The 15,870-nt window shown below is 37.9% G+C and overlaps 1 protein-coding gene across 2 annotated transcripts; it reads right to left on the minus strand.

Annotated features, from left to right (window-relative positions):
- On the minus strand, positions 1-15,736 carry fbxw11b (F-box and WD repeat domain containing 11b). Of its 2 annotated transcripts, none has more exons than XM_079805441.1 (13): positions 15,656-15,736; positions 13,051-13,110; positions 11,542-11,761; positions 10,415-10,601; positions 10,088-10,178; positions 9,589-9,726; positions 7,778-7,896; positions 7,380-7,629; positions 5,090-5,208; positions 4,482-4,592; positions 3,732-3,810; positions 939-1,103; positions 1-848 (listed from the first exon to the last, which is right to left on the minus strand). In XM_079805441.1, the coding sequence occupies exons 1-12, from the start codon at positions 15,692-15,694 to the stop codon at positions 942-944; spliced, it is 1,575 nt and encodes a 524-aa protein (XP_079661567.1). In that variant the 5' UTR covers positions 15,695-15,736; the 3' UTR covers positions 1-848; positions 939-941. The 2 variants fall into 2 exon arrangements, with proteins under 2 accessions (XP_079661567.1, XP_079661566.1); XM_079805440.1 differs by having other exon boundaries at positions 11,542-11,782; positions 15,656-15,730.
- Between the last annotated feature and the right edge of the window lie 134 nt (positions 15,737-15,870).

The raw sequence follows: 15,870 nt of genomic DNA on the forward strand, positions 1-15,870 counted from the left end.
GTGCAAGCTTCTTAACACTCCTTCACAGTCAAGTACTTTATTCTTATTAATAACGCTTTTTTTTCTTTAAAAAAATCTTTTCAATATACAACACCATTTTAGACAAGACAATTCTGTTTACAACTAAATTCAGATCAGTTATGGGTCATTCAGAACCTAGACGAGCAGACAGTGAAAAGGGGAACGAGACGGACAGCGCTAAAAACGAGAAATGGAAGGACATATCAGAAGTCGAAAAACTACAATTATTCATACGATTTCACAAGAAAAGAAAATATGAAGTCAATTTCCCAACTTAAAAAAAAAAAAAAAAAAAAAAGTCTGACAAATCGAGGAGTTGACCAGCACACATTACACATCCCATCGCTCGCTCATTCATGCAGAACAGTCCTGAGGGAAGGAAGGCACTCAGACCTTGCCTTCTCTCTTTAGTTTTTCTTTTTTTAATCAAAACAAAACAAACAAAAAGATAGATACAGAGTTCATGGGCCCAGGGGGCGGAGCTGGGGCAGCCGTCACTCTGTACGCAGTGGCGGGGGTGAGAGGGGGGCTCCACGCCCACCCTCAGGTTCTCTGCTTAATGGCATTGCTCTCTCCATCTTTTCTCCACCTCCTCCTCCGCAGAGAGGGAGAAGAGAACTGACGCAGTTTGTGTGTCGTGGGGCGGCCCTCAGAATGACCGAAGAGGGGGAGAAATAAAACGGACAGATGGAGAGAGGAGGGTGAAGGGGAGGGGGGTGGTGGTGGCGTTCCTCGACCTTTGATCCTGGCACACTTCCACAGAGACTGGGTCACCCGAACAGTCCCCACACACACTCGCACACACTCCGCACGCCACCAGAGCTTCCCTGTCAAGAGATCACAAGCATACAAGTTAGAGTTTGTACTTTGACGCGTGTGAATTTGAATGAAATCGTACGGGTCAAAACGTGCGCTACCTGCTATCTGGATATATAGGTATACGTGCGGGACGGCGATCGTCCTTCCGTCTGACCGTTGGTTGACACGTTGAGGAAGTCCCAGATTAGGATAGTGTCATCGTGGGAGCTGCTGATGATCTGGAACTCATCGAATTGGAGCCGGAACACTCGGCCAGAATGTTCCTATACGCAGACATACTATTATTGAAGCGACATCGCTGCTGTGGATCAAAATCAGGCACAGACTGGGAATGACGTGATGCAGATCAAACTATCTATGGTGCTATAAATGCGTAACAATGCAGAGGGCTGATTACCTACACATAACAGGGATAATTCACTCCTAACATTCCCTGATCTGTAGAGCAGGTACGAATAAGACCTGGGCGATATGCCAAAAAAAAACAAAAAAAAAAATCATATCTGTATTTTTTTTTTAAATCGGCTTTTAAAAATATATATACATTGTCCATAAACAATGCTCATATTAAAGGCTATGAAAATAAAATGCTACCATGCTACACATTGTGTAAAAAAGGGTTAAAAACCACAATACAATCTAAAAAAAATAATGCTTTTTAAAGCAGAAGTTAAACTAAAAATGATAAATAAAAGCACAGTAAGTCTTCATTGGTAAGAGGAACACGTTGACTCCTCTGAGCTTAATTACATTAGTCCTCATATGAATAACTCATTACAATAGTAACTTTACAGTTATCATAAAAATACACTTACTTGTAGGTTTACAATTCTACATATAGCACATTTAACATCCAACTAATATTTCAGAATTACTGCGCTCCTGTTTTGTCGCGCTACATTGGTTCGACGCTCGTTCACTGAAGTCTGTGAAGTTTAGCGGAGACTCGCTTACATAATAAATCGCCCACTCATGACAACAAAATTGAAATATTTGCAAATTTAACATTTACAGATGGAGAACATACAGTTCTGCTCAAACGTTTACATAACTCCTTGCAGAATCTGTAAAATGGGAATAATTTTAACAAAATAAGAGGGATCATACAAAATGCATTTTTTATTTAGTACCGTCCTGAATAAGATTTTACATAAAAGATGTTTACATATAGTCCACAAGACAAAAATTGATGAATTTATACAAATTACCCCATTCAAAAGTTTATTTGAACTTTTTAGAGCAGAGACTGTATAATTTTGGAGATCCATCTTTTCACACTGAGGAAAGGAAAATACATTAAGAGCTGGGGGGTGAAAACTTTTTGAATTTGTAGATCAAGGTAAATTGTACTTAATTTGTCTTCCGGGAAACACGTATGTATCTTCTGTTGCTTCCGAAGGGCAGTACTAAATGAAAAAAATTGATATTTAAACAAAACAAAAAAAAATCTGACATCCTGTTCAAAAGTTCACCCCACGGCTCTTAATGCATCGTGTTTCTTTCTGGAGCATCAGTGAATGTTTGAACGTTTAACACTAGAATTACCGGAGCTCTATAACTACTAGAATGGCCATAGCAGTCATTCTAACCGCGCATACTGCATCGAATGTAATTGTCGTCATGTCATTTACATTTAACGCATCTATTGAGATTTTAGAATGAAGCTTTATATGCGTTGTCATATTTTATGACGGCATCACCCTAAACAAAATCAAAATCAAAATCCTCAATTTGAATAAAATCAAACAATATGGATTAAATGGAGCACCGATCGCCAAGCGAATGCAGATAGGTCTACATATTACAATCTTTTTTGTAATATATAATTGTGTAAGAGCTACTAGATCACGAGAGAGCAAAGTTCTCTCGCAGCAGTGGAAAATTTGTGAGATAAAAACTGAATTTAGAAACAATTGCCCATGCGGCCCACTTAAGGCAAAAAATCTTTTTTCAATACATTTTGACTTTTGGACTATGCAGCCACCAGCATCATCAAGGCTCTGAAGCAAGGCTAAAACCTCAATGTTAGTCAATCTGTCTTGCTGATATTTCAAAGGTAAAGCTATGTTTTAGCTTAGCAATAGCATATAAAAACAACTAGAAAGTTGCTAGGCAAAAGTGACGTGCATCTTCACTGGCGGGGAAAACTAGCAAACACTAAATTAATACGCAGTATACGGCGTCTGTAATGCATACGGTCAATTAGACTGTTATTATCATTCTAGGTAGAAATATTCAGAACTTGTGTTTTGTAAATAATAAAACAACAATATTAGAACAAAATACGCACATTTAGGAAAAGTCAGGGTACTATAGCTATATGGGTTTAATTTCAAGTTATGAACACAAATGACCGCCTTGGTAGTTCTAGTGTTAATAGTTGTGTTTGAGTCCCTCAATTATTCTGTGTGAAAAGATGGGATATCCAAAATCATACATCAACTATGCAAAAGAAGCTGGAAAACTGAAGAATGGAAGATTTTTATGAAGAACGCTGGGCAGTTTAACAGCTCAGGACAAACAAGGGACTCAAGAACAACCATCACAAAATAAAACAAAAACAGTTGTGGATCATCCAGGTAACGACAATATTAAGAATCAAGGGTTTATAAACTTTTGAACGGGGGTCATTTTTATAAATTAATTTTTTGTTTTGTGGACTATTTGTAAACATCTTTTATGTTAAATATCTCATTCAGGACAGTACTAAACAAAAACATCCCTCTTATTTTGTTAAAATTATTCACATTTACTGCAAAGGGTGTGTAAACTTATATACACACACACACACCAAGGAATTCAGAGTACCCATTTTGCTGTATTGTTTAGAGATAATGAATTGAGACCATACATGTTCTGAAGTGTTTTGTGTCAGGGGGTTGGGAACTCACCACTAGTGTACGTAGACACAGAGTGCTGGCTGGGGCTCGAGGATCGAGAGCAGCTTGTAGGTCCCATACTTTAATTTTACTGCGCACACACAAACATATTAAAGCACATTAGACGATGCATTAAAAATAAAATTACGTTCATAAATCCACAATACATTTGTTAAAAAAAAAAATCCCCCTCTCATTCTTATGTTGTAAAGCAGCTCTACAGCCGCATTTCACACATAATCTACAGATAATCTGTGATTCAATTGTGGGCTTTGTAGGATTAAAATGGACTGCTCCCTCGGCTGTGTGGGTATAGTGTACTGCTCAAGTATCAGATTAATGACTGGAGCACAGGGAGCAGACAAATGCAACTCCGCAATTAAAGATGTGAGAATAAAGAGATTATTCACATTAAGGCCAGGAATAAACCAGCCATAATCCAGACAAATAAAAAATCTGCTCAAAGTTAATCCTTTAGACTACAATGCATTTTTGCAATTGTAGAGCGAGGAGTTTAAGGAGAAAGTTTGCTAATAGATTTATTTTTAAAATGTGTATCTCAATTTATCAAGCCTTCATTTCTCCAACGCTACAAATTTGTAATTTATTTACAGGAACCTCCCCTCCCAATCTTTTTTGGCTGTCGGCAATTGCAAAAATTACTTTTTCCACATTCTGTTATTCTTCAATGCAATGCATTCCAAACAATAAAACTCTTTAACTTATATAGAATATAATATAATAAATCAGATTTGGGCATACCCGTCATACGCTCCGCTCACGATCCGCTTGTTATCAAACCGAATACAGCGAACAAGCTCCTCGTGTCCTTCCAAAACCCGCAAACATGCTCCACACTCAATATCCCACAGCCTGGAGAAAGAGATTAACAAAGATTGAGTGAAAATAAATCAAATGCAAGTAATACTGGGATGAATCTGGGTGAATCCAGGTCACATTATACCCTCCCAAAAAAAGAACAATTATACCAACAAGGAAAAGAAGAATTAGGTTATATTCAGCATTAAGAAAAAGTTTAATATCCTTACATTTTTTTTTTGCATATTTTCAGATGAATAAAGCTCATTTCATATAATTAAAAAATTGCATTTATGAAATAACATTACATTTAAAAAATAATTATACCTAAATTTAGTTAATAGATCATGGTAGCATTTGTTGCATTCTACTTTAATGAAATTGAAAGAATAAATACAAATATTTAAAGAAATTAAATGAGAAACAAAAAGAAAATATTAGGGTGGTAAAAGTGTACTTCAATTGACCCAGGGTAAAATGTGACCTGGATTATTATTTTTTTCACCCGATTACTGTTGCATGTAAACTCAAATTCTTATTTATTCACACACCTGATGGTGTTGTCTGAGGAGCCACTGACCACGAGTCGGTCTCTGTACTGTAGGCAGGCGATTCCTCGCTTATGACCGTTTAGTGTTCGAACAAACTCACAGGTGCTTGTACTCCACACCTGCAAAACGTTACATTACACATTAGATCACACAAAGTTTAAACATTAAACACTTTATGTATATTTTCTAAGCAGTGCCATTTTTTTCTTTAGAATAATCCATTGGCGGATTTATTAAAGTGCCAGTACATTCAAACTCAGGAAGTTGTGTGTGCGCACATGTGAAAACATCCCTAGAAACCCACACACACCAGCCCATACTGCCCTGCCTCATTATTTGGGGAATGTTTTCAGAGGGTGGGGGCTGCAGAATGACTTGGCACCCCTCCCAGAGCGATGGGTGTGCTGGCTCAAGGCTGTCTGTTCCTGGAATCATCATTGCCCCGAATCCAGCATCTAGGAGAGTGGCTGGAGAATACGAGTGCTGAAGAGGGCTCTGGGGCAAGAGCAGCGGACTGTAGTGCTTCTCCAGTCTACAGAGAATTAAGAAGCTATTACACTACTGCCCTCTGCTGGTATTTCTGGCTTTGGACAGATCAAGGGGACACCTGAATAGTCCAAGCCTGGCTGCACGACAATATAGTTTAGTCCATTGCAGCACTAAACCATTGAGCTTTTACTTTGGCGGAAAACCGCAGGGAGACCTTATCGCATCCATGCCTCAAATCCAGTCCTGGAGGGCCATTGCAGTAAAGAGTTTAGTTCCAATCATAAATCAAACACACTTGAACAAGCTAGTCAAGGTCTGAGTTTCTAAAAAATTGCAGGTAGGCAATCATCGTTTGAGCAGGACAGCGGCCCTCCAGGGCTGGATTTGAAGAAACTCACTTTATCGCTTCTCTATGTTGACAACAACAGATTTATAAACTATTTTCGTTGTTCCCAAATGCAAATTATGATCGACTCAAAACGCACAGCACTTGCAATGTAGCATTAACTGTGAATCGAAACTGAAAACAAAGTGCTGTTAAAGTAGTCTGAAATATGCAGCGCATTAGACTATTTATATAATTACATCACAACGTTGCAATGTGATGATCGCACTAAGCCATATCACATTCTCAACCATGCGGTTTCAAAATTCATAAGAAAGTTACCAGGCAACTGTCGATTGACACCGTTTTTACTCGCATTTGAACCCTGACTAACTTTCTAATAGTTCCCCACAGATGGCGACGCGAGCTCATGCAGTGCTGTTAGAGGCAATCCGTGCATTAAAGGTTTTAGAAAATGTTAAATTTTGCAGTTTGTTTAATAACTGTTTTAAGCCATATACCGTAACCAGCACTAGGGCTGTCAAATTAAAATTCTAATTACGAATATTCATTGATTTTAAAAATAAAAATCCACATTCGATTGCAAAAACTGTGCATTCAAATTGTAGGCATGCATCAGGCAGTGGCGCACAAGATGCGATGATGTCATTGTGTTTTAATGTTTTTGTTAGCATATCCATTTCAACCCACTAGATGTGATGCTAGATGCCAAACATTGCAGAAATAGAGAAAAGATCTTGGTCAAAACCGTAACCAAGGCGTTCACACGCAGAACTTGTTTTCTGCGCTGCTTTTCCACAGTTTTCTATGTAAACATGCTCTAGACAAGACATTTTGGACCAGTGCACTTGTGTCACTCTTGTTGTACAAGAGAGACGAATGTTTAGAAAGCCATGTAAAGTTAAAAGAAGTTCAACTTTTAAAAAACATGTCTCGAGACAGAGTTTTTTTTTTCCATTCCACTGCATGTCACGTTTTTAAACTATGCATAATACATGCAAAGTTCATAATTGCTTATGTAATTTACACATTTATATTTGATTTATGAATGTTAGTTTAAAGGTTATGCACTTAACAGAAAGTAATGTTATTGCATTGCTTTGAATAAATGTAATGCAGTGCATTAATATTTTGCACATTGCGCCCTCTTGTGGCATCAGGAGACAAGCCAAAAGCTTTTTTTCTTCTAACTGAAATTATGCCTTTTAAATTTGAATACAATTCAAATATTATATTTAAGTATAACATTTTTATTTCATTTTGCAGCTATTTTGACAGCCCTAACCAGCACACCACCCCCCTCTCTCATCCTCAGATTTACGCAATTCATGTGGGTCATACTTTTCAGGCCGGAAAATACTCCCTGTGATATGTATTGTGTGCAGATACATTTGAAATCAGATACAACTCTAAGAGCATTGATGTGTAGTTTGATTCAGAGATCAGAGCACTGACCTTTATGGTCCGATCACCAGAGGCAGAGACAATGTACTTGTCGTCAAAGTCGACCACATTGACGGCGGCCCTGTGTCCGACGAGGACTCGGCGGAGGCTGATGTCTGTGGGTGAGGCCATGTCCCACACGGCGATGGAGCGATCCTTCGAGCAGGTGACCATCAACCCGTTACAGAATCGCAGGTGAAGCACGGCCTCGTTGTGATGGATCAGAGTGTTCAGAACCTCCCCCGAGTTCACATCCCAAACTCTGGGTAAAAAGAGAAGGCAAGAGAAGTCAGCACTGATTTTTATCAGTCCCTTACTCATTCCAGCTGAACAGACATGTGGAGTGATGGGTGGGGGGAGACTTATGAACAGAGGACTTATAGAAAGCAAGAGAACGATAGAAATCTGACCTGACAGTGGAATCAGAGGAGCCGGTAACAATGACTCTCTCATCGTATTGCAGACACAGCACAGAGCCTGTGTGCCCTGTCAGGATCTTCAAACACTCCAGAGTCTGTTTATCCCATATCTGAATACAAACACACATGACATCTTTTCACATTTGCAAACACCATGAATATCACAATCTCAAATATAAACCTCTTTTAACGGGAACAGACTCATTATTGGACAGCAATTCAAATGTTGAAATGAATGTCACATTGCTAGATGAGATGCACAAATATTTTGTCCAATGTTGTAAGCCAATAATTATTTATATTATGGACAATATCAATTAGAATTTGATTAATATATTAAAATGAAATAACTTTAAAAAATACACTACTTTTCCACAGTTTGAGGTGGGTAAGATGTTTTAATGTTAAAAATAAAACAATTTAAAAGGACCTGTTTTCTATGATTTATACCTGTGATGGCAAAGCCGGATTCAGCATCATTACTCCAGTCTTCAGTATCACATGATCCTTTAGTAATCATTCTAATATGCTGATTTGATGTTTAAGAAACATTTTATTTTCGCTTTAAATGAGATAAAGTTCATAAGAACAGCATATACTGTATATATGAAATAGAGATGCACAGATACTAAATTTCTCCGCCGATACGATAACAAATTATTCAGAATGATATTGGCCAAAGCCGATAAGTTTGATTTTTATGGAGGAAAAAAAAACTCAAACTGCAAACTACACAGAGAACCCTCTCATTTGGTACACAATAATATTGGTTGCAATTAACAACAAAGGCATTATATTAAACTGTTATTTAATTTCAAATATAAAAGGCTAATTACACCCTAATAAAAAAAACTGTAATGTTTGTTTGAGGAGATGACTCACGCTTGAACTGAGGAATTACAGAGATCTGCCACGTCACATTTAGCAGCGTCAAAACAGCATTTATTGTTTGAATTGTGATAGAATGGACATTATTTGAAAGCTGAGACTGTTTCTAACCAGAAGTATTGAGGCACAGTGCTTTGCGATTATTGGATGAGAGGAGCACTACAAATAATGTTAAAAATGCAGACCTGGCAAATCTGGCTTGAACTACAGGTGATTCATATGATCAAATAGAGCTAGTTTTTATGTTGCTATTTTTTTTTACTGTTCAGCTGATACATCAGTGCATCTCTAATTTGAAATGCAAATCTTTTCTAACATAAATATCATTAGTCACTTTTGATCAATTTAATGCATTTCTGCTGAAAAAAATAACAATAACAATGAGCATTCATTGTTACTGATAGTCAACAATGACACATCCCTAGAGGTACACAAGCTGAATTTCTCTCAGATGAGAAAATCAGATGTTCCCACACTCAAGTAAGAGTGTGTAGGGAATTTAAACAAACCCCTAGACACTACACATGAGCAATATAATTAGTCATTCTTGCCTTAGATAAGAGTCACTTGAATCATCTCACTGGTTTCAATACACTAGTTTTAGCATTATAATACAAAAGAGGAGAGTTTCAACTGTGTAAATCTAAAACTCAAGGCATGTTTCCATTTTAAAAGTTTTAAAAGCAACCTTCCATCTGAATGCAGATATCTTGAACCACCAAATCATGCATTTGCAAAGTGTGATTAAACACATCAGTAGCATAATTCACGAGAACGCACTTAATGTCAGATGTGGTTAGCATTTTCAAATGACACCTGCGAAAGGATGAAGTCAGACTGTGGTTTTTACCAGTGATGACTCCGTAAACCCACACGAGATTCACAAGAAATACATAGGCAGAGCGCAGTCACACCTTGATGGAGTTATCTCGTAGACCGCTGATGATCTTCTCATCGTCATACTGGAGGCAGTAAACACCTTTGCTGTTCTCCGACCTACACTGGATCCTCTGCAGGTTATGTCGGCCACACCTCCAGTTCGCCTCGATGGTCTGGGAACAGGAACAGAAAGTCATTTATATTATTTTGCTTGATTTGATCAAAATGATTACACACTGACATCAACTAAAAAAAGTGGACCATTTAATATTACATTTGAAAATGTAATATTTAAATAGCTGATGGCTGCACACTCTGATTACTCAAAGACAGCTAGGTCACATGAGAGCTGCCGCCCACCCCGGAGTTTAAAATCATTGCTTCTGCTTGCTCAGATGAACAAACAAATTCTGAGAGCGGCTACCTCTCCTTTTAAAAACATTGGTTTGTTTTTGGTAGAGCAGATACGAGCTAACATCATATTACACTCATAGAAGGACAAGACAAAAAGAAACAATGGTTGCTTTTGCCCACCTCGATGTCCTGAATGATTTTCGGATAAAGAGAGCGGTAGTACGAGTTCGGAGGAACTTCTGTTGTGCGGTTCTTGAACAGGTATTTTTCCCTGTGAAGCAAAAAGCAACAAACATCCCTGATAAACAAGCCCCTTTGTAATTTAAGGCCAAATAAGACGTACAAGACAGCCTAAATGGAGGTTACCAGCATGTCTGGTGGAGAATTACACCACTGAGAGATAATGACGAGGTTGTTATTAAACCTCATGTATAAATGAGGGGGTTTGGGGGGGGGGGACACCTGAATGTAAACAGTGTAAACAGTCATTTCAGCTCCATGACTCACCACTGGTGTCTCTCTGAAAGTCCTTTCCACAGCGGGTCTGTCCGAACCATCCTCTCGATCAGCTTCTTCCACAACATGCCTTCCGAAATCACACGCTGCCATTCCTTACACACCAGCTCAGCCGAACACAGTGAGCGTGCGTCCAGGAAGGACAAGATATTCTCCGCTATATGATCCAGACCCTGAGCTGGAACACAAAGGAAGATTTATTTTATTTATATATATTTTTATAAATACACAAACATACATACGCACGTATGTATGTATGTATGCATGGCAGGATAAAGAATATTTAACACCAGTCAAAGATTATTTGTGTATAACATCAAAAAAATTACATTCACAACAATTCACTTTTGCAATCTGATTCTGCATTTTCTAGTGAAACAAGATAATGAACAAGAGAAAGTAAAAGGTGTATGCATCAGGAAGTGACTGATAGTAAAAAGTGGGCATTAAATACAAAAATGGAGATTGGAAAAAAACTTTTTTGGTAATGTCAGCTTACAAGAAATGTCTTTAATGCTTACAAAGGATGAAATTATTTGACGAAATACAGTAATATTGTGAAATATTACACTTTAAAATGACTAATCATTACTTGTCTTCAGTGTCACATGATCTAATATGCTGATCTGGTGCTCAAGAAATATTTCTTACTGCGTAATATTTTGAGGAAACTTTTTTCAGAATGCTTTAATGAAAAGGTTCAAAAGAAGAGCATTTAATTGGTAACATTATAAAATGTCTTTATTGTCACTTTTGATCAATTTAAAGCATCCTTGCTAAATAAAAGAATATATATATATATTTTAACTTACATATATATATAACTTACATATTATATATATATATATATATAACTTACTGGCCCCAAACTTTTGAATGGTAGTATATATTTTGATGAAATATGAACGACTTTTATTCTTAGAATAAAATGAACAATAAGACCAGGAACAGGGGTTAAGGGTTAATTTGACTGCAATGAAAGTTTGTTTTCATCTTGTATTTTATATACTAAAATAGGCTTATACAAAACATTGTCTCTCTTTAATCTTAAGGCTAAATTTAACAGGTGCATCCTCCATCAAAAACAGCACTTTCAGAATAAGGACTAGATGTAATACCTGGCAGTGCCGTAATGAAGTCCCTTTGGAGCATGGGTTTGAGGTAGGAGTTTATGTGGCCGTGTTGGTAATGGCACATGCGTGAGATCAGGTGTTCCACAAACTCCACCTGGTCTGCTTCAGACCACTGATCAAAGAGCTGGATGCACACGTCCTTCTCCTTCTCGTAATTTCCTTCCGATGGCCGCTTCCTAGAGCCCGTCAAGGGTCCGTTACTCACCTGAGGACAGATAAAGAAAGGCTGGGAGAATAGTACAAGGAAAAACAAAAACAGATATATTAGACGAGACAAAAACAATTCGGTATTTGAAAGGATGGGGCAAAGGGAGAATGAAAACTATCATAGCATTTCAAGGCAGGTGCGTTTACTCAGAAAAGTGTAAAACTATTAAAAGAGCTGCATAGTTATTTTCTACATGAAATTCACCTGCTTTCAATCACAAACAACTTCTCACTTGCTCTGTACATACAGCCCCAAAAAAATGGACTTGAGCATTTAAAATGACATTTAAAACGCACACAAACTGCAAAATATTTCACAAAAGGATGTTTGTTTCTTTGTTAAAAAAAGACTTAAATCTGGACATTTTCTATTTCTGGTATTCAGATGTGTGATCTAATGTGTGGTTAGTGGTTACTCTTCTATGACATCAGTGCGCACTTCACGGGAACTGATCTCATACATCCAACTTTGGTTTTGTTGAAAGTAAATGCACAAATGTTTCAGATAAGTGAAGTTGAGTGAGAAAAAACAACAAAAAAAGAGGTCTAGCAGATGTTTGCAGATGCCACTTGTTTAAATATCAAATTCAGTGTGACTTGCATGACCGTTCAAAAGTTTGGGGTCAGTTTAATTTTTTTTCAAGAAATGAATACTTTTATTAATCAAGGGTGCATTAAATTGATCAAAGGTGACAGTAAAAACATATTAATGTTACAAAAGATGTCTGAATCAATTTGATAGTTTCTATTAAAAACCAAGCATCAATGATTATAATTGATAATAAGAAATGTTTCGGGAGCACCAAATAAGCAAATTAGAATTTCTGATGGATCATGTGACACTGAGTCGTGGCTGCTTAAAATCTTATTAATGAAATAGAATTGTAATAATATTTCACACTGCTTTTTCTGTATTTTTGTTCAAATAAATGCAGTCTTGGTGAGCATTTCTTTCCAAAACATTACAAAACTGACCCAATCTTTTAAACGGTAGTATCTGTAATAAGTGTCCAGATTTTGGGGGCCACTGTAATCGCTCAGAACCTCTCAAAAATGTAAGAGAGGAAACATTGATCCCAAATACGGATACAATAAAGTCTTGCGGATATGGACACAGAGGTTTTCCAGACACAGATTAGGCCGTGCCCTACAACAAACCCCTAAGTCAACAGTACTTCAATATGGAAAATCCTTCATAGTCCAGGGAGAGGTTACTCCTTATTGTAGTATCTGTTTATTAAGTTTACAGACTTTGACAAACACTGAGGTACGGTTCATCCACCTCACCTTAAACATTGTGATCTGTGGGGAGTGGTCTAAAGTCTGCGAGTCCATGACAGATGTGTTCTGCAGAAGAAAAATCACACCATTATTTCACAATGTCAGCTTTAAAATCAAATTGAACAAAAAATGCAAAGAGAAGACCACAACATAAATTGGAACCACTTCTATACGAGACCTATTGATGCTGTCAAGCGTCCGAACCACCCTTGTATCTCCATAATTCACTTAACCAATGAAAATTATTTAAAAAAAAGAGCTTGTGACTGAACCTCATAACTCCACTGGATCCTCAAACTGTCTGTAAACTCTCATAACTCCAACATGTCTCTATCGTGAATGAAGTGCCGCACACATTGCAAGGGTAAATAATGTACTGTTTTTTTTAATAAGTAGCATTTTCTTTACTCAAGAAACACTACAGAAGTCAGAGTCATAGCCAATATGGTCTTAAACAGCCTGTGCGTAGCACTTCATCTTTCATAACATGAGATTTTGGCCAAATGACAGAAAAAAAATATATGAGCGCACAACCACCCACACAGCTGTAAACTTCATAACCTGCAAGTCGATGAAAGCAAAACGCGATGCACTTACTGCCTTTGTAATGACGGACAAAATACATAGGCCCAAAATTCTCTGGTCAAAAACCTTGTAAGTCAATTGAGCTTGATATGTTAATAACAATGCCATATGCAAGTGTCTGACCAAAAGACAATGTCAACTTTGACAATGCAGTGTTGAATTATTTATTTAAAAAAAAAAAAGAGCTCTCCAATTTCCTGAAAAGCAGCGTTTTTTGGAGATACAAAGTTTCCGCTTTCACCCTTTCATCATCTGCTCACATACGTTCATAATGCCATTGCATTGTTTGTTGTAAAGTAGATGAAAGGACTGAGCAGCAGCCTACGATCTCTGTGTGCTGAATACTTGGACATATTCTCCATCAGCATGCTGTAAAGATGTGGGATCGGGCAGGGTGTGTAGGCGTTCGGGTGTCGTGTCAACAGTAGTCCCCAAGCCAAGGCCACCACAAGGATATGCTTACATCCCAAACACAGGCAAGACAGAGATGATAATGCCATCGATATGGTCGCTCTTAATATCCATGACTGTGCACCTGCTTTAATCCATAATCACCATTCTTACAGTGAATATCAGTCAAACTCTTTACAAACTTGGGCAAAGACTCCCTGGACTAAAAGTGGTGTGATATCAAAGCTAGTAGTAGTATTATATGTCGAATTAGTTTGTTTTTACATTTATTTTGACATTTGTAATATTGGTTTCATTATGAGTCCTCTGAAGTCTATACACAAATGCACGTGGCTTGTCATCTTCAAGCAAAAGCCATCTATCTTTCTCAAGCTTCACAATACAAGTGGACAAACTCAAGAGCATTCACTCCTACCCTTTTCAGTGTATCCATGGCAACAAGAAGCAAATCTATTCTGTAAAACTGATTCTAGAATGATATTTTATTGACTAGCAGATATTGATTCAGAGGCAGCCTTATTAATTAAGAGCACATTTAAACAAGTCAATCTTTTATTTTAAAAAGTTTTAAATTAAGAATATAAGTTGTTTATTGAATTAAAATTGATAATGAGACTATACACAGATGCAAATAATGTCAAATAGGATGTTTAAATGGTGAAAGAAGAACTTGGGGGAATATAGTTAATTTTTATTGTTAGTCTTTTATAAAGGGGCTATTCCTGAAAGTCATAAACAAATCAATGAGTTCAAGAAAATATCGTAATGAGTTCGCGTAGGCTAATGGTTTTTATGCGGTTAGCCACCTAACGTTAGCCGCTTGCTATCGCTTCTTTCTCATCAACAATGACTACTTGCATTTCCCTAAACAGATGCGTGGTTACTAAAACACAAATATTCAATCATATTCAACAACGATTCTGTGTAACAATTAACGATATGTGTATATTTGCTCATCGTTTAGCTCAGAAAGCTCATTTGCAATTGACAGCACGAGCGGTTACTTCCTATTACGCAGATTTAAACTCCAGTTAAAATCTGTCGTGTGAAGTAAACGAGACGTTTGTGTGTGTTAGAAGCGATTGTTTTAAACACTTCAAAACATAATCAAGGATTTTGAGACTTCATATGAACCACAACTCGTCTGCACTACCAAATTATAGGCAGGAGTGAGTGGCGCAGAGGCGCCGCAGTGAAGCTCAAGTCACCGGCTGAAGTCGATGAGACTGGGACTCACCACGATGCCGCGGCAGCTTCCCTTCCCTCCACCTCCGCCTCTAGCTCAAGAAATATCCTCAACCACCACCAAGAACAACTGCTAGTCTTGTCTACTAACGTCGCAGCTGTTGTATCAAAGCGAAGACACGGGGGTGAGACGTAAAAACCACCAAGTGAGCCAGCGATACATAGCAGGGCCCTCCCTGTCATCCGAGCCAGCCATTTCTCTCTCGCTCCTCACCCCTCCTTCCCCCCTCAACACAACCGATCCCTACCCACTCCACAAGCTGGTTATGTTCGACCAGGCTGCCCTTATAACGGGATATGTGGATTTATAAACAGGAAAGTCTTAAGAACATACCAGAAAATCCTTTTCAAAGCACAGCCGAGTACTCACCATCAGCTCTAAGGTTTTGTCCTCCATCTCCGGCTCCATGTTTGTTCCCCGAAACTCGCAGTGAAAATGGAAACCCCGCCCTGCGACACATGCACGTCACGAAAGGAGGCGGAGAGAGAATGCTTGATTCGAACTTTCCAATTGGCCAAAACATGACCAAACGTGACCAAATGGGCGTTGTCCGCGTCGTGATTGGATAATTCCTGCTGCTAAGG

The sequence above is a fragment of the Gobio gobio genome, assembly GCF_949357685.1.
Source record: "Gobio gobio genome assembly, chromosome: 22".
Lineage (NCBI taxonomy): Eukaryota > Metazoa > Chordata > Actinopteri > Cypriniformes > Gobionidae > Gobio > Gobio gobio.

Coding starts and splice junctions, on each gene's coding strand:
- fbxw11b (XM_079805440.1), bottom strand. CDS start 15,694: ATGGAGCCGGAGATGGAGGACAAAACCTTAGAGCTGATG. Junction 10,179..10,414: donor CTTTCAGAGAGACACCAGTG/GTGAGTCATGGA, acceptor TTTGCTTCACAG/GGAAAAATACCTGTTCAAGA. Junction 3,811..4,481: donor GTGAGCGGAGCGTATGACGG/GTATGCCCAAAT, acceptor GTGTGTGCGCAG/TAAAATTAAAGTATGGGACC.